Genomic DNA, 20,289 nt, shown 5'->3' on the forward strand with positions numbered 1-20,289 from the left:
TGTTAGGATGGGAAACAGCTTCTTTTCCCGGGCTGTGAGACTGCTGAACTCTCTGTCTCCAACCAGGTCTCATCATGTATGAAGAGCCAGTAGTGTTATACTGTTTACTTTTTAACTTGTGACAGAAGAGCCTCTTCTTATTTGTTAATTTATTTGTGGTAATATTACTTTGTGTTGTGTGTGAATTATACATACTGTGTTGTGCACCATGGTCCAGAGGAGTGTTGTTTCATTTTGTGATATATACATATGTATTGTTAAATGACAATGAACTTGAACTTGATCAGCATGCCTTAGTCAGCAGTTCAAGTGTAACATATATGCAACCAAATGAGACAATGTTCCTCCGGACCACGGTGCACCCATACAACAGAAGTCACACACAGCACACTAAGCAAACTATTACCACAAATAAGTTAATAAAATGTAGTACAAAATGCATGTAGTGCGCAGCACAGATAGACAGTAAACCTCTCGCTGTCGTCGTGGTGAGACCCCGGTGGCGACAGGGTATTAGTGCCTCGGACTGAGGGAAGGAGCTGCTACCCAGTCTGGCAGTCCTAGTTCTGATGCCCCTGAACCTCCTCCTTAACAGTAGTGGGTCAAAGAGATTGTGGGATGGGTGGTAGGCGTCCTCAACATCGCTTTGGGCCCTTTGCAACACTGCCTGTAAATGTCAGCAGTAGTTGGAGGGAGACCCTGGCTGGTGATCCTCTTGACAGGTTTCACTGTCCTCTGTAGGGTCTTGCAGTCCGATGCCTTGCAGCTTCCGTACCACATAATGATGTAGCCCAATAGGACACTCCTGTTGGTGCTTCTGTAGAAAGTTGTTAGAATGAAGGCGCCTCCGTCTCCTCATGTCAAGCATTCTCATCAGGATGGGAGGTGTCGCAGTTGTGTTGACACGCAGAGTGGACCTGCAATCGGTTATGGTTTATATATCTTGCCACAAATGCCACGTGACCCTGGTGTCCCAAAGACGTTTGTGCCTTTCTGATGGCACGGGAGAGTGCAGACTTTGCTAGCTTTAGAGTCATCCTGTCCCCCAATCTGAAGGCAGCATCCTGATCCTTAAGCCATGCATGAACCTTTGCAGTCAGCCATGGTCTCAGGTTTGCCCCAGCTGTGTAGTGTTTAATCATAAACATCCTCAATGCATTTTGCTATGTAGCTCATCACTGATGTTGTATATTCATCAGTGTTGACATGATCTTAGGTAGCCACCTCTTTCAATATGCTGCAGTCTGGCTTTTGAAACTGTCCTTCAGGGATGAATTAGTACCTTCTGGCTAGGTCCTGATCTCCCTTTAAACTGGTTTGACCATTTCAATCTGTGGTCTGTATGCAGGGATTAGCAAAATGGATATGTAGTCTGAATACCCAACGTGAGGGCAGGGCAGCCTTGTAGTGTTTGTATAAACCTGATCTTATATTTGATGGTAGTTGATGGTCTCTTGAGATATCTGTCTCCTGTTTAGAAATAGAATGTACTAATTTGAGAGATTTCACCTCACTTGTGTGTTGGTGGGTGAAGCAGGGAGCTAAAAATTGAATCTACTAACAATAGTGTTGCCACCTTTGTGCCTGATAAGAGTACAGGCTGGTAATGCCCACTGGAAAAATAGTGCGTACCGCACAGATATCTTGCTGGGACTGAGCAAATGTGACGAAGTAAATTTCATTGGAATTAGCTTTGTTTTTAAAGGCTGATTTAGCAGCTGGAGAAACTTTCTTGACGTATCCCCTTCGAACTGTTGTTATGTAGTGTGTGTGTTTTTGCAGAGTCCTTGTCTCTAAGTAAGATATATTTAAAAATATAAAAATACATTTAAATGACTTGTTGAGTTTAATCAAAGTTCTTCTCAGACTGTGTGTCACTCTCATTAATGTTAACGGCACTGCTTTTGACTTTGTTATGAATTCGATGGCATCTATAAATGTGTAAGTTTAATTAATTGAAATCCAAATTCTCTTCTGTCAGCAGAAGTCTACTGATCGTGCCTGTGTTCATCTCAATGACAACTACTCTATTTAAAGGGAATCACACCTTTTCCCTCCTCTTCTGTTGTGTTCTGTGTCAAAGATTCCACAACTGCTGGACTTCAGGAATATTCACACTCACAGTTTTCTTAATTGTTCTCTGTAGTTGCGTATGTAGAAATCAAACGGTCTGACTCGCTTGCATTTCTAACCCACCCAATAGTGTTGCCACGCAAAGCTTGTCTTCTAAACCTGAACCTCTAGCAAGTTTAAGTTCACCTCACTTTGGAAACTCTTCTTCTGCTTTTACTTTCAAATTCAGCAAAGCACATCAGGTCGTCATCATTTCTGCAGGGAGGTATTCAGTCACTGGAGTGTGAGAATTGGAGAGGTAGAATCAGGAGTAGGCCATTTGGTTCCCATGCCTGTTCTGCCTTTCAGTAAGATCATGGATGATGTTCTAGGTCAATGCAACTTTCTTGGACCTATCCACATCCCTCAATTCCTTAATATATCAGTGATTGAACTTCCACTGTCTCCTCAAGTAGAGAATTCCAAAGATTTCCTGCCCATTGCGTGAAGAAACAGCTTTTCACCTCACTCTGTATGACTGACAGTTTATCTTGAGACTATGATTTTTGATTCAAGATAGCCTGCATCCACAATGTCAAGCTTTGTAAGATCTTGTCTCAGTGATCCAGACTTGAGAAAATGTGAGCCCAGTTTGTTTAACCTTTCCCCGTGACAGCTTTGCCATCCAGGGAATCAATGTGGTGAATCTTTGCTGTACTCCCTCGATTGCACTTATTATATGGGTATGGACCAGACTTGTGTACAATTTTCCACGTAAACTTTACCAAGGCCCTGTAGAATTGAAACGAGGTTGTGAATATGGCATTGATCTAATATGACTTGCTCCTTTATTGTCTCTTCCCAGTTTGGACTGATCTCTGTATGAGGCTGAATATTAAGGGCATGTGAATTTTGATCACATTTCATTTCACTAACTTTAAAGTTAAGTAACCAAAATAGGTGACAATATGTATTGTCATCTCCCTAAAGATCATATGTTTTAAAAATGACTATGTTCTCAGTGATGACACATGGCCCCACATGCTTTTCCTCAAACTGTTTGGAACGGTTTTTCACCAAAACCTGCAATTGATATAGTTTGTGTCTGATGCCAGACCAAAACTTTCTCACAGTAGTTTAAGTAGGCATGCTGAGATGTCTTCATGGGCTGCCTCTAATTCGGAATAGCACTGTGATTGCAGTCGTGGCAGTCTGTGCACATGCTAGCCCCCTCTTCTAGACCCTGTGAAGCCGATGGACAAAGCTTTGATTACTGCTTTCATTGTACCGATGTCAAAAAACTTTGAGCAAAGTTTCTCCCATTGTTTGGGAGAAAATAAGGGACTGGACGCACTAGAGGCAGGAAATATGTTCCCGATGTTGGGGGAGTTGAGAACCAGAGGCCACAGTTTAAGAATAAAGGGTAGACAATTTAGAATGGAGTTGAGGAAAAACAGAGGGTTGTGGTTCTGTGGAATGCTCTGCCTCAGAAGGCACTGGAGGCCAATTCTCTGGATTCTTTCAAGAAAGAGTTAGATAGAGCTCTTAAGGATAGGGGAGTGAAGGGATATGGGGATAAGGCAGGAACAGGGTACTGATTGTGGATGATCAGCCATGATCACAGTGAATGGTGGTGCTGGCTCAAAGGGCTGAATGGCCTACTCCTGCACCTATTGTCTGCTGTCTATTGTTCTGCCTCATTGTTCCCCAGGTATAAATACTGTACAGTCCCATCTTGTTTGGTCTTGACTTGTGAATGTCTGCTCATAATGTCTGCATTCTGTCTTTTCATCCAAATTTGTGCTGGAAACAGACCAACCAGTCATCTGCTTCCTTTAACACTGGTGTTTATGCTTCGGTTTTTCTAATATTATCAAGGAAAATTCACCCTCTACTCCCTGCAGGGTGTATGTTGCATGATTTGCTATCTCTATCAGATTGGTCTTGATAATTAATATATGTGCTGTGACATTCTGTGTAAATGCTCAGGATTCAAAGTCTCAACCATATTGAAGCTATGGATGGACATATCTGCTAGGACATAGTGAGGCTTGTGGCTATATGAATAGCCAAGAGGGCTTTCTGGTTGGTAACTAAAATTGTTGAAATTTTATAATTCCAAGTATGATTACATATTCCTCCTTTTTTGTGTGATACCTCAAGCTCACTTTTTAAAAATTCTAATTAATTTCTCTCCCTACTACCCCCACCTACCCCACAAAATGTGAACTGTTACTGATGTTGGAGATAAGTTACTTTGAGTAATCTACTAATGTTCATGTTTTTGCTGTTTTCAGTCCTGTGCCTTAAGGATATGGGTTTAGTTTTCAACATGTAGTTTTGGCATTGTTATGAAAAAAAACTGGCCATCTACATCGAGAAATGCATTTGCTAGTCTCAAATTTTGATGCCTGTATCATTTATCTGTTTGTGGCTTTAGGTAGAGTAAAGACTTCTGTCTGTATCCTGCATACATTGACAGGGTATAGTGAAAATTGGTAATACTATTCTGGTAGTATGTTATAGTTATCCTAATATATCATCCAATATTTTGTTTTCTGCAGTGTTCAGAAATTTTTGATGTGGATCAATTTATAGGAAGAAGGCAATACTGTATGCATAAAGGAACTAATAAGGCAATAGAGAAAATAACATCCAAAATAACACGAATAGAAACAATAGTTTGATTTTTTTTGACTGCATGCTCTCCTGTTCTGCTATTGCTTTTGTCTAATATTGACAAACAGCCATTAGTCAAGCAAACAGACACACTCCATAGGCTCATTATTGATGGTGTGGATTTTTTGATAACACTGATCTCAAATTGAAATTTGTGCCAAAAGGCATTCGAAGCTGGAGGTCTGACCTTCCTCCCTGGTGTATAGTCAATATGTTCTACTGCTTCCAAATCTGTGTTGGGTTCTCTGCTCACAGCATTTGCAAGTTCTACCCAAAGCCTGTCCATAGGAGCGCCCGGTGTTGTAAAATTTGAGGGCCCGGATGCATGTTTATAGAGTTGACATCGTGTCAGAAGGCAGTTTACGGAAACATTAGGATCACTAAAGCACAATAAATTTGACATTTATCCAATGCAAGTAAAACGCTCATTGGGAAGTTCTTTCTTGCCAGGAATTCCTCACTACTGCCCTGTAGCCAATGTTCAAAGGTAACATGTATCACTCAGGCCATTATAATGGAATATCAAACTACTAGCAAATATATCTTGTTTTCACTCTTTCACATATGCGGGCATTTAGCACCAAAAAGGGTTTGCCGTTAAGAATTCACTCAGGTCATTTGCACAAAAGAATTCATCTGTCTTCATGTGCCTTGAAGCCATTGATTACACTTGAGTAAATCCTGTTGCCAATTTTCTTGCTTAAAGAAAGAGCCTTGTTTCATCACAGTTTAAAAACTGGAACAAGCATGTGGTTGAATACATTAATAATCCTGGGTTAATGTTGCTGTAATTGTCCATATTTATAATTTAATATTCTGGTATTGAACCCTGCTAGGAGTGAATTGCTACAGAGATGATAAGCTCAAACAGAGACAATACTTAATCCCTAACAGCTGCATTGTTGACACGCATCCTTCATTACTGAGCATTTCAATGATTGCAGAATTTCTCACCCATCTAAATTTGGAACTCTTATCACCAATGATACTTTCAAAATCACAAAAGTTGGTTCCAATTTTTCACTCAATTTTTATAACAATCATTTTCTGTTGGTGAGCAATAAACTCAAGAATGCAATAGTGCTGGCATTTATCAAAGATTTCTGTTTCCTCAGTAGGATAATAGAATTTTGACTTTCTTAAAGCTATTTTCATGTGTTTGGAAGTTTGTAAACCAATTGATTAAGATTTTAACATCAAATCAATAAAAGCCCCAGCATATAAATATGAAGTAGGATATTATGTACATTGGAAATATTGGCTGTAATGATATAAAGCTCAGGACTTTATATCTGCATTTGCACCCTGCATGACAGCTGAGCACTGCATGACATGAAGCTGCTGACTTGAGCTGCCAAGTACATACTTCATAAATTGTTTATATATTCTTCATATATCTTTCTGCTCTGCCATTGGGATGCAGTGGGAAAGCCTGCAGGCTGATTAAGGATCTGCTTGGTCGCAATTTCCGTGCTCACGCACTAGCTCTTGGGATGATTGAATTGAATTGACTTTATTTCTTATATCCTTCACATACATGAGTAAAAATCTTTACGTTACGTCTCCATCTAAATGTGCAATCATAGTAATTTATAATAAATAGAACAGTCAATGTAATATAGAAATACACTCAAATCAGCGTAAGTTAATCAGTCTGATGACCTGGTGGAAGAAGCTTTCCTGGAGCATGTTGGTCCTGGCTTTTATGCTGTGGTACCATTTACCGGAAGGTAGCAGCTGGAATAGATTGTGGTTGGGGTGACTCAGGTCCCCAATGATCCTACGGGTCCTTTTACAACACCTGTCCTTGTTAATGTCCTGAATCATGGGAAGTTCACAACTGCAGGTGCAGATTCAGATTGGTCTTTTCATTGGGAAGTTTTTAGAGACCTCAGGATGTGCACATGGAGGTGAAATACTTTATACTTTATTGTTGCCAAACAATTGATACTAGAACGTACAATCATCATAGCGATATTTGATTCTGTGCTTCCCACTCCCTGGATTACAAATGGATAGTAAATATTAAAAATTTAAATTATAAATCATAAATAGAAAATAGAAAAATGGAAAGTAAGGTAGTGCAAAAAAACTGAGATGCAGGTCCGGATATTTGTAGGGTACTACCCAGATCCGGGTCAGGATCCGTTCTGCAGTCTTATCACAGTTGGAAAGAAGCTGTTCCCAAATCTGGCCGTACGAGTCTTCAAGCTCCTGAGCCTTCTCTCGGAGGGAAGAGGGACAAAAAGTGTGTTGGCTGGGTGGGTCTTGTCCTTGATTATCCTGGCAGCACTGCTCCGACAGCATGCAGTGTTAAGTGAGTCCAAAGACGGAAGATTGGTTTGTGTGATGTGCTGTGCGTGTTCACGATCTTCTGCAGCTTCTTCCGGTCTTGGACAGGACAACTTCCATACCAGGTTGTGATGCACCCTAGGAGAATGCTTTCTACAGTGCATCTATAAAAATTAGCGAGGGTTTTAGGGGTCAGGTCAAATTTCTTCAGTTTTCTCAGGAAGTAAAGGCGCTGGTGGGCCTTCTTGGCAGTGAACTCTGCTTGGTTGGACCAAGTCAGGTCATTTATGATATTGGGGTATATTGGTATAACTGCCACTGAGCTAAAGCATCACTTGCTTCCTTTCTTAAAATGGAAGAAAATAAGCTAAATATTCTCTTAAAACTATTGTCAGAACAATATCCTTAAAACATGATATGTCAAATTATGGTGTAAATACCTGGATAGAGCCTGCATGACATCATTCCAGTTCTGGGAATTAAAAACAATTCTGGTGTGAACATCTGGCGAAGATAACAGACAATTGTCATTTCCAGCATGGATTATGTTGCTTATAAAGCAATAAACTGAAGCCTGAGCAGGTCCTTACATCATCAAGATTTTATCCGTAACAAAATCAGAAAGTCTGCGTCGTAATAGATTAGTTGGCATCTGGTGAAAGGTCATTGACATGAAATGTTTATATTGGCTCTCGGCAGATACTGCTTGACACCCAGGATTTTCTGTTTTTATTTCTCATTTCCAGCTTCTGAGGGATTTTTTTTTCCCATGGTCAGTTCTAGTCTTAAAAATCTGCCACTCGCCTTTTTTTTTACTCTTTTGGTAGTACTGTGATGTTATTGCAACTTGGGATTATGCTGCACTTAACATTGGAGAGATATCCCAGGGATTTACCAGAAGTAGTTGGACAGAGGATAACAATAGTCAGAAGGAGAACATTGAAAGCTCACTCAAAGCGAGTACTAAAGAAAACAAGGAAGGAAGCAGGAGCAAAATTTGCAAAGCTTCAGAGTGGGCAAGTTGCATCTTTTCATGATTGCGAGTATAATGTGATTTATGTGAAAGAATGCCGAAATGTCTTATGTATTTGCTTCCAGCAGTTGTCATTGCCAGAACATCATTCCAGTTCTGGGAGCTGGAACGTATAACATAGCTCACCATCTCCACTCTGATCTTTTTTGCCCTTCTATTTTAACCTATTTGCCTGTATTATTCTGCATCCTTCAGTACTTTGCCTCTATAAAGTGCCTGTCTTAACTATTTCTTAAACTTGATGGTTGCATCTGATTCCATCACCCCTCCTCAAAGTTAAAAGTCCAAGTTAATTTACTATCGAAGTACATACTGTATATGTTATTATACTGTATACAGTACTAACTTGGAATTCATTTTCTTGCAGGCATTGACAGGAAAATAAAGACTTACAATATAATTTATGAGACAAACATAGACAGACAAACAACCAATGCGCAAAAGAAGACAAATGGTTAAAATGAAAACAAACAAATAAATAATCTTGAGAAGATGAGTTATAGAGTCATTGAAAGTGAGTCTGTAAGTTGTGGAATCATTTCAGTTTTGAGGTGAGCGAAGTTAACCCGTGCTAGTTTTGGAGCTTGATGGTTGAAGGATAATAACTTCCTGAATCTGGTGGAGGGGAACTAAAGCTCCTGTACCTGCTTCCCGGTGATAGTAACAAGTAGAAAGCAAGGCCTGGATCGTCAGAGTTCTTGATGATAGACGTTGTTTTCTTGAGGCAGTGCTCCTTGCAAGTACGCTGAATGGTGGGAAGAGCTTTGCCTGTGATGACTGGGCTATATCCACCACTTTCTGTAGACTTTTCCGCTCCCATTGTTTCCAGATATTAAGCTCTTGCTATGTAAAAAGAGATCCACTCAAATCCTCTTTAAAACTCCTCTTTCTCACCTTAATCATCTGCCTTCTTTTTAGATATAAGACCACAAGGCATAGGAGCAGAATTAGGCCATTTAGCCCATCAAGTCTGCTCTGCCATTCAATCATGGCTGATCCTTTTTTTTCCCTCCTCTTTCCTCGGCTTTCCTCCCATAACCTTTGATGCTGTGTCCAATCAAAAATCCATCAAGCTTTGGCTTAAATACACCCAGTGACCTGGCCTCCACAGCTGCCACTGGTACCAAATTCCACAAATTCACCACCCTTTGGCTAAAGAAATTCTCTGAATTTCAGTTTTAAATGGATGCCCCTCTATCCTGAGGCTGTGTTCTTTTGTCCTAGTCTCCCCCACTATGGGAAACATTCTTTCCTCATCTACTCTATGTAGGTCTTTCAACGTTCAAAAGGTTTCAGTGAGATTCCCTCCTCGTCCTTCTAAATTCCAGTGAGTACAAACCCAGAGCCATCAAACCTATTCATTCCCGATAACATCCTTGTGAACATCCTCTGAACTCTCTCCAATGCCAGCGCATCTTTTCTTAGGTGAGGAACCCAAAACTATTCACAATACTCAAGATGAGGCCTCGCCAGTGCCTTATAAAGCCTCAGCATTACATTCCTGCTCTTGTATTCTAGACCTCTTGAAATGGATGCTAACATTGCATTTGCCTTCCTCATTGATGACTCAAGCTGCAAGTTAGCCTTTAGGGTGTTGTGCACAAACACTCCCAAGTCCCTTTGAATCTCTGATTTTTGGATTTTTTTCCCCAGTTTAGGATATATCTGCACATTTATTCCTTATACCAAAGTGCATGACCATTCATCTTCCAGCATTGTATTTCATTTGCGACTTTCTTGTCCATTCTTTGAATCTGAGTCCTTCTGCAGTCTACCTGTTTCCTCAACACTACCTGGCCCTCCACCAGTCTTCATATCCTCTGCAAACTTGGCAACAAAGTGGTTCCATCATCTAAATCATTTATATTCAGCATAAGAAGAAGTGGTCCCAACACTGACCTCTGCAGAACACCACTAGTCACTGGCAGCAAAACAGAAAAGGATCCTTTTATTCCCTCTCGCTGCCTCCTACCAATCAGCCAATGTTCTAATCATGCCAGTAACTTTCCTGGAATACCATGGGCTCTTAACTTGGTAAGCAGTTTCATGTGTGGCACCTTGTCATAGGCCCTCTGAAGGTCCAGATACAACATCCGCTCCATCCCCTTTATCTATCCTACTTGTAATTGCCTCAAAGAATTCCAACAGGTTCTTCAGGCAAGATTTTCCCTTAAGCAAACCATACTGACTTTGTCAGTGTCATCAAGTACTCCTTAACCTCACCCTTAACAATTGACTTCAACATCTTCCCAACCACTGAGATCAGGCTAACTGGTCTATAATTTCCTTTCTGCTGCCTTCTTCCTTTCTTTAAGAGTGGAGTGACATTTGCAATTTTCCAGTCCTCTAGCACCATGCCAGAGCCCATTGATTCTTGAAAGATAATTACAAATACCTCCACAACCTCTACTGCTACCTCTTTCAGAACCCTAGGGTGCAGTTTATCTGGTCCAGGCGACCTCTGTACCCTTGGGTCTTAAAGCTTTTTGAGTACCTTCGCCATTGTAATAGTAACTGCACTCACTTCTCTTCCCTCACACCCTTCAACATCAGCACACTGCTAGAGTTTTCCACAGTGAAGACTGATGCAAAATGCTCGTTTATTTCATCTGCCATCTCCTTGTTGCCCGTTATTATTTCTCCAGCTTCATTTTCTAGCCATCCTATATCTCCTCTCATTTCTTTTTTATTTTTATATACTTGAAAAAGCTTTTACATTCCACTTTGATATTGTTTGCTAGCTTGCTTTCATATTTCATCTTTTCTCTTGTAATGATTCTTTTAGTTGCTCTCTGTAGGTAATTAAAAGCTTCCCAATCCTCTATCTTCCTGCTAATTTTTACTTTGTTGTATACCCTCTCTTTTGCTTTTACATTAACTTTGACTTCCCTTGTCAGTCAACCATATTGTGATCACTGCCTCCTAAGGGTTCTTTTACCTTAAACTCCCTAATCACCTCTGGTTCATAACATCCAATCCAGTTTAGCTAATCCCCTAGTAGACTCAAAAACAAACTGCTCCAAAAAGCCATCTTGTAGGCATTCAACAAACTTGATCTCTTGAGATCCATTTCCAATCTGATTTTCTCAATCGACCTGCATGTTGAAATCTCCAATGACTATCATCTCCCATTGCCCTTTTGATACGCCTTTTCTATTTCCCATTGTAATCAGTGTTCCACATCGCAGCTACTGTTGGGTGGCCTGTATATAACTGCCATCAGATTCCATTTACCCTTGCAGTTTCTTAACTCAACCCACAAAGATTCAGCACCTTCCGATCCTTTTTCGCATAGATATCCCAGCCAATGGAATAAAATTGACTATCTATCCATCTATGCCCGTAATAATTTTATATACCTCTACCAGGGAATACAAACCCAACCTATTCAATCTCTCGTATTGACTGAAGATCCCTGTGAAGTATCATCCTGGTGAATTTTGTCTGCATTCTCTCTCCAGCACGACTGTGTAGCATGGCATTTAGAGCTGCACACAATACCTCAAGTACAGTCTAAAGAGTGTTTTATGGATTTGCAACATATCATTTCAACTTTTGTGTTCTCTGCTCTGACCTGTAAAGGCAAGCATACCATATGCCTTCTTCACTGTTATGTTTTCTAATTCCAAAACCATAAAACTAATCAAAGTAAGAAGAGGGGAATTGGAATGTGAGTCTAACTCTGTTTTTCACTTTAAGCAAGACGTGCACGTAGCGTCATGACATATGCAATTCAATAATTTTTATGTGTGACCCATAATGAAGTGTTAAACAAACAATGCTTCACCATACAATATATGTACAATATTACTCAAGTATTACTGAAATATTAAGTACACAGCATTCACCACCCTTTCTACTTATTTTGCCAATTTTAGGGATCTATAATCTTGAACCCCAGGGTCACTCTTGTTCATTAAGATTCCTTAACACCCTTAATACTGTGCATGTTTTACCCCATTTGACTTTCCAAAATGAATCATCTCGCAGTTGTTGAGATGTGATTGCTTCTGCCAGTGCTCTGACCAGCTTTCCCTCTGAGCTGTTTCCTCATTATCCACAACATCATCAGCATTTTGTGCTATCCCAGTTGTTAACATATATCACAAACAAGAGTCCCAGTACGGTACCAGACCCCACAGTATGCCACTAATTATAGATATATACAGTAATCAGAAAAGCATTCTTCCACCAGCCCTCTCCCATTAATCTGCTTGCTTTGGTCCCACTGTGATAAACTGCTTGAAAGATGTGGACTCTGTGGGATTTATAGGCATTGCCATGTTTTGTTATAGAAACAGATTAACATTTGGAGCTACTTCAAGCCTATACTGCTGTCTGTAGCCTGAAAATCATAAGCACATTATAATTTGAAACAAAGCTTCTCTGATCACCTAAATAATAAATTTGAATCCTCTGAAATATTTGTCCCTCATCACCTTAAAGGATACTATCAACCTTGGTGCAAGGGTACAAGTTTTATAAGATGTTCTGCATAATTATACAGTTTCCAGAACCGGTTTGTGGTCAGTGGTGTGCAGGAGGTCTGCAGGCAAACGAGGGGGTAATCGGCCTCTGATTCAGGTCATGATTGAAGTCTCAATCCAGAGATTTGACAATATGATCCAGAATGAAACTTTTGGAGTGATAATGAAGGAGATAGCATTTCATCTTTAGAACTGAGATGCCATTTTGAAGAGTATTGAAGTACTTCACCACATTCTGGGCAGTATTTAATTTTCAAAACATGCCATCAGAAACAAATGATCTGTTAGTTTGTTCATTGGTGCTTGAATGCAAATTTATCGAAGCTTTTCCAACATTACTGGGGCGACAATGTTTTCAGAAGCAGTTATTTGGCTCCAGGTTGCTAATTTGGGGATGTGGGGTTTATCCTAAATTGAAGTTGGCAAGCTGGGATTTAAGTGTAAATATTTTCTGTCTCTCTTCTCTTTCCCTCTGAGGTTTGGAGGCGTGGGTGTGAGTAAGCTGGAGGGTGGTACTGAAAGGAAGAGTTCTGTAGATGCTGGAAATTTAAATTGTATTTGCTTATTGACTCTTGATGCAGACACGGGAAAAAGGCTCCTACAATTTTAGAAATATCCAAAATGTTTTCAGAGTAGTTTTATTTAGATCAGAAATGTTGCTGGCTCAGTTAAGTGTTGATCGTGTACTAGTATGCGGATAAAGTATTGCTTGCCAAATAGCCTCAGAATTACTGAAACTTTGGACCTAAGAAATTAAGATTAGGAGGAGCAGGATATGCCGTGCTGTGCTCAGTTCTTTTTATGAGGTCCTTTTATTGTCCTTTCTAATGACAGGGTGACTTCACCTGGAACAGCATGTCTGGCCGCAGTGTTCGACTAAAGCCAGTCCCTATTCAGAGTCTCTCGGAGCTGGAGAGAGTACGGCTTCAGGAAGTGGCTTTTTATCGGCTGCAGCAGGACTATGACTTGGGCTGCCAGGTTACAATTCCAAAAGGTAAGAATTTGCCGTGCACTTGGTTTCTCAGAAAGATCGCTGATCACTTTTTTTTCTTGCTCGTACTTTATGAAATGCATCTGCTTTATTTCCTGCTAATTGTAAGAAGTTGTGACATGGGTTTTGAGCAGATGAGATTAAAGCCTTGTAATCTGGGTTGTCATCTTTTCCGATAGTCCTGGAAGTCAAGGGTTTAAAAATTAATTGGATCAATCAGGGAGAAAAGTCATGGGCTATTCATTTTAAAAAAGGAAAGGTGTGCATTTTTCAAATGTTTTGTTTTTCTTTTGTTTGTTGGTTGTGTGAACAAAGAATATTGAAGGCATGGAGATAAAGAATCATTTTGACAATTGGGCCAGGAATTCAGTAATAGAGTTTGTGTATGCTTTCCATCTAAAGTGGAAATGGATGAGGATGGCTGTCATCGACCTGCAAATCTTTCACATCGTATTCAAATTTTAAAGTAATTTTATTATCAAAGTACACCAAATACAACCCCAGATTTATTTTCTTGCGGGCATACACAGTAAATCCAAGAAACACAAATGCACCCGACAAGCAACCAATGTGCAAAGGACAACAAACTGCAAATATGAAAGAAAAAAAAAATCATAAATAAATAAGCAATAAATATCGAGAAAGTGAGGTGAAGATTCCTTGAAAGTGAATCCATAGATTGTGGGAACAGTTGAAGGGTAATATCTGTTCCTGGAGGTGTGGGTCCTGAGGCTCCTGTACCTTCTTCTTGAACATATTTTCAGAGAATGTGGTGATTTACAGTGAACCTCTGTGTTGGCGCATAGCAATTGGATGGACAGATAGATAGATAGATACTTGATCCCAAAAAGGATTACATGTCACAGTAGTATTATAAGTGCACAGATATCCAAATATACCAATATTAGAAGAGAAGTAAGAAAGAATAAAAAAATAAGTTATCTCGAACAGTCTTACAGGAGGGGAGTCATCCCTTCCCTGACTATAGGTTGACTCATTACACCAAGTTAAGAATGACCTCATATAGTGCTGTTTGGAGCAGCGCAGTTGTCTTCATCTATTACTAAAAGTGCTCCTCTGTTAAGCCACAGAGAATTGCCAGAAATTTCCATTGGGTACTTTGTTCTACTACAGCCTCCAGTGTGTCCAGTTTGACTCCTATAACAGAGACAGCCTTTCTAATCAGTTTATTGAGCCTGTTGGCATCACCCGTGTTGATGCCATTGCTTCAGCACACCACTGCATAGAAGATTGTACTGGTGACAACAGACTGGTAGACATGTGAAGGAGAGGCCTGTGTACTCCAAAGGACCTCAGGCTACGCCCACACTACGCCGGATAATTTTGAAAACGCCAGTTTCGAGTAAAAACGACAGGCGTCCACACTAAGCGTTTTTCAAAATATCTCCGTCCACATTAGGCGGATATTTGGGTGAATCTCCTACTGGGCATGCGCAGGACACACAGCAAACAAGCGAAGAGGAAACGATATACGTCGTGCGTGTTTGTCCAGATACAGAGTAGAAAAACTTTAAAGGAATTGCTCTTGGCTCTCGCACAAGAGGACTTAAAACTTAAAAAAAACAAATACTGGAGTGTATGGAGGCAACCGACAGGGAGTTCACGGACAGTATGACCCAGCTGACGACGAACATTGAAAAACTAACTCTGTTACATTAATAAAACACCTTGTTAAATGTATAAAACGTCTGCATCAGCGTTATCTTGTATTTCCATACAATGTTACATTAGGCTGTTACACATCTATTGTCAGAGAAGTACTTGCATAAATAGGTAAACCACCTTCATACAAGCAAGGACAGAAAACAGGGCAAAGTGAGTATACTTATTTATTCGGTAAACTATGGGTCAACTGGCTTCAGTCTCGTCCATCTGTTTTGAAATTGTTAGGTGGTGGCGTTCAAGAAAACGATGAACATCTGTTCTGGCACGTCATGACAGCGTTTTTAAATAGTCAAAAAAACTCACTTTACAATTTAACTCTCTCGCCGTTCACACCGACTGCACGTTATAACAGCTTGCGCAGTACCAAGCAGAAGCAGAAAAAAGCATTGTTGTTGTGGTGTTGTCATGACAGTGTTTTTAAATCTCTCTGGTTACCCCGTACACACTACGCCGGATATTAAGCGTTTTCAGATTTATTCACTCTGGAGAGTGTTTTCGAAAATCTCCGTTTTCAGGGGCTGAAAACGCCGTCTCAGTGTGGACAGGAGGGCAAAACGAAGAGAAAAAGCTTCGTTTTCAAAATTATCTGGCGTAGTGTGGACGTACCCTCAGTCTCCTCAGATCCAGCTATTGACAGGATAGTTAAGAGGTGATGCTGCCCGCTCCAGACGAGATGCAGACACAATGTCCCTGCTGTAAATTTAAATTTTAAATTATATTTGCCTACTTCAGTCACTTTGGATTTTGGTGATTCCACTGGATGTATGTATATTGCACTCTAAGAGATCTTGGTTGTGAGAGATGTAGCCTTATTGGCTCATCCAGTTTAAAAACCTATCAACAAAAAACACTTGAATTTATACATGTTTAGTACAGTAAAATGTTTCAAGGAAGTTTACCCTCAGTTAATGGTAAGGCTCCATGGCATAAAAAATGTTGGGATGTTTAGGGAATGTTTTAAAGGAGAGAGTGTTGTTAGGGAAGGATTTCCAGGGATTCCAGAGACAGGGTGAAATTGGAGGTTTATGGAGGAATGGCATAAGCCAGACGAAAAGGCTAGCTGGGAATATCCAGATGAAAAATTAGGACATTGAAACAGGTTGGTGTACACAGACAAGAATTTTGCATGTAAATATTATTTATATCAATGTTTATATGTGTGCTGCTACAGCTTTATCTATAAATTGGTATGTTTTAAGCAATAAAAATTCCTACATTTGTTCCTCTGTTTACTTTCTCGCACTCCTGAGGGTGCTGATTTGTACTGTGCGGTAGTTTCACAGTGCTGAAACAGTTCCAATTCTCTGCCTGAGTGAATGTACTGTATTTGAGTGTTGACAATGAGTGTTGGCTGATGGCAGTGTGCATCACAGCCAGATCATACCTACCTTCCCCACTGATTACATGTACCATTGACTAGAACACACTGAAAGCAATGCACACAAGTAATGTGTTGGGCATAACTTTGTCAAAGCCATTCGAGTTCCATCTCCACTGTTCATTGCTTCAGCCTCATTTTCATTTTGAGTCGTTCACAGAAGTGAATGGCACAGGAAGTTCACTTTTCCTCCACCACTTTGCAAATGTTTTCTTTTCAAACATTTATCCAATTTTCTTTCCAATTTCCTGCTGAATCTGTTCCCACCATCATTTGAGCAGTGCATTTCAGATCAGTTTTCTTCATTTCTTTCTGCTGGCTCTTTTAGAGTTTAACTTAAACCCTTGTCCCCTAGTTACTAGTATTCTTTCCACCAAAAGCTTCTTCGTAAAACCACTCTTTATTTGGACTCTTGCAGGTTAAAAGCCAGGACGTGCTTTGAATCCTCTACCAATATTAGTTGCTAATGAACTAAAGGCAAAAGTTTTAATGAGTTAAGAAGGAAATCACAAGGGCTAAAAGAAGGCATAAGGTTGTTCTAGCAGACAAGGTGAAGGACAATCCCAAGGGTTTCTACAGATACATTAAAAGCAAAGGATAGCAAGGGACAAAATTGATCATTTTGAACATCAGATTTGGCTTCTTGTATAGATGACCAAAGAGATGGGGGTGATCTTAAATGGATTTTTTGCTTCGGTATTTACTTGGGAATGGACACAGAGTATATAGAAGTGAGGTAATACAGCAGTGAGGTCAGCAATTGGAAATGGATTAGCGAGGAGGAGGTGTTTGTCATCTTGAGGTAAATTAGGCTGTATAAATCCCCAGGGCCTGACAAGGTTTTTCCCTCTGACCTTGTAGGAGACTAGTGCAGAAATTGAGGAGGCCCCAGCAGAGGTATTTAAAATGTCCTTAGCCATGCGTGAGATGCTAGGGGGTTGCAGGATAGGTGATGTTGCCCCATAGTTGGAAAAAGGCTCTAAGAATAAGCCGGGAATTTATTGGCCAGTGAGCCTGAAGTCAAAAGTCGCTAAGTTATTGAAAGGTATTCTAAGGGACCAAATGTATAAGTATTTGGATAAATAGGGATTGATTAGGGATTGTCAACGTAGCATTTGTGTGTAGTAGGTCATGTCTAACCAAACTTGTAGAGTTTTTCAAGGAAGTTTACCTGAAAAGTTGAGAAAAGAAAGACAGTTGGATGTTGTCTATATGGACTTTAGCGAGGCCTTTGACAAGGTCCCACATGGGAGTCTGGTAAGAAGGTTAAGTCGCTTGGCATTCAAGATGAGATAGTAGATTGGATTAGACATTAGCTTCATGGGAAAAGACAAAGAGTAGTAGTAGATGGTTGCCTTTCTGACTGGATGCCTGTGACTAGTGGTGTGCCACAAGGATCAGTGTTAGGTCGGTTTCAAGATTCAGGATTGTTTAATGTCATTTCCAGTGCACAAGGAGAACAAAATAATTGTTACTCCAGATCTGATGTGGTACAAAGAAAGCAATAAGAAGAGATCACCAGAATAAAAGACACAATAAATATAAATACATAAGATAGCTTATATACATAGATTGAAGGTGATGTTCGGCACATGAGAGTCTGTACATCAGAATCAGATTTAATATCACCGGCATATGTTGTGAAGTCTGTTCACTTTATGGCAGCTGTACAATGTAATACATGATAAATAAATATAGAGGAAAAAACTGAGTTACAAAAAGTATATAGATGTCTATTAAATAGTTAAAATCAGTAGGACAAAAAGGCAGAAATAATAAAGTAGTGAGGTTGTACTTAAGGTGACTGACAGGAACTGATAAAGTAGTGGGGTGGGGTGGTGGGGTTGTCATCTGTATCAATGATCTGGATGATAATGTGGTAAACTGGATCAGCAAATTTGTAGGTAACAACATGATTAGGGACGTAGTAGACAGTGAGGAAGGCTATCAAAGCTTGCAATGTGGTCTGGACCAGCTGGAAAAATGGGCTGACAAATGGAAGATGCAATTTAATGCAGACGAGTGTGAGGTGTTCCACTTTGGGAGGACAAACCAAGGTACGACTTGCATGGTAATCAGTAGACCTCAGAGGAGTACAGTAGAACAGAGGATCAGGGAATACAGATCCACAATTACATGAAAGTGGTGTCACAGGTCATAAAAGGAGCTTTTGGCACATTGGACCTAAATAATCAAAGTACTGAGTTACAGGAGTTGGGATGTTATTTTGAAGTCGTGTAAGATGTTGCTGAGGCTGACTTTGGAATATTGTGTGCATTTCGGGTCACCTACCTACAGGCAATATACCAACAAGATTGAAAGAGTACAGAGAAAATTTACAAGAATGTTGCTGGGAGTTGAGCGGTTCAGTTATAGGGAAAGGTTGAGTAGGTTATTAATAAGCTATCAGTGGGAGTAGTGGATCCGGATTTGATTTCAACATTTAAGAGAAATTTGGATAGGTACATGAATGGGAGGGGAATGGAGGGCTATACTCTGGATGCAGGTCGATGGGACTAGGCTGCATAATGGCTGAACAAGTACTTGATGGGCCAAAGGGCCTGTATCTGTACTGTAGTGCTCTATGAATTAAAAACAAAAGATGTTGAGGCAGGATTGAGTCATAATGCCATTTAATCATCTGAGTCTCCACCATTTAGTATGGTTGATCATAGAACGATAGACCACAGTACTTTGACCCAAGACATTGTGCTGACCTTTTGACCTACTCCATGGTCAATCTAACCCTTTCCTCCGATAGACCCTTAACTTTGATCCCTTTATTTGCCTAGTCAACAAGTTTGTGTCTCACCTAATCTTGCAGGCCCAACTCCATTTTGCTGTTTGATCTCAGAATAACGGAGATCAAACAGCAAAATGATTTACAGCTCTTACTACTTGTTATAGTAAAAACTCTTTTGCTAATTGTCCAGAAGGTTCACGCCTGTTGTGGCAGGAGCTGCCTAGGTTGGCACAGTAGTGTAGCAATTAGCAGCGCCAACAATCACCAATTGGGGTTCGATCCCCATTGCTGTCTGTAAGGAGTTTGTGCTTCCTTCAGGTGTTCCAGTTTTCCCTCACATTTCAACTTCTGGAAGGGGAAGTCAAGGGAATGTGCACCAGTCTTCATTGAGGGATCAGCAGTGGAAAGGGTGAGCAGTTTCAAGTTATATAGAAACATAGAAAACCTACAGCACAATACAGGCCCTTCGGCCCACAAAGTTGTGCCGAGCATGTCCCTACCTTAGAAATTACTAGAGTTACCTATAGCCCTCTATTTTTCTATGCTCCATGTACCTATCCAAAAGTCTCTTAAAAGACCCTATCGTTTCCGCTTCCACCACCGTTGCTGGCAGCCCATTCCATGCTCTCACCACTCTCTGCATAAAAAAAAACTTAGCCCTGACATCTCCTCTATACCTACTCCCAAGCACCTTAAACCTGTGCCCTCTTGTGGCAGCCATTTCAGCCCTCGGCAAAAGCCTCTGACTATCCACATGAACGTCAACATCTCTGAAGACCTTTCCTGGGTCCAGCATATTGATGGATTACAAAGAAGACATGACAGCGGCTATACTTCATAAGGGGTTTAAGGAGACTTGGTATGACACCAAAGACTCTCACAAATATCTACGGATATACCATGGAGAGCATTCTAACTAGTTGCATCACCATCTGGTATGGAGGGGCC

General features: G+C 40.4%; 1 protein-coding gene across 6 annotated transcripts in view; it reads left to right on the plus strand.

The window, feature by feature from the left end:
• Positions 1 to 20,289, plus strand: part of LOC140199142 (rho GTPase-activating protein 6) — a 565,740-nt gene that overhangs the window by 391,252 nt on the left and 154,199 nt on the right. For all 6 annotated transcript variants that reach the window (XM_072260734.1, XM_072260739.1, XM_072260737.1 and 3 more), the window contains exon 2: positions 13,378 to 13,537. In XM_072260734.1, coding sequence (XP_072116835.1) covers positions 13,378 to 13,537 — 160 coding nt within the window. The remainder of the gene's footprint in view (positions 1 to 13,377; positions 13,538 to 20,289) is intronic.

The sequence above is a fragment of the Mobula birostris genome, chromosome 6, assembly GCF_030028105.1.
Source record: "Mobula birostris isolate sMobBir1 chromosome 6, sMobBir1.hap1, whole genome shotgun sequence".
Lineage (NCBI taxonomy): Eukaryota > Metazoa > Chordata > Chondrichthyes > Myliobatiformes > Myliobatidae > Mobula > Mobula birostris.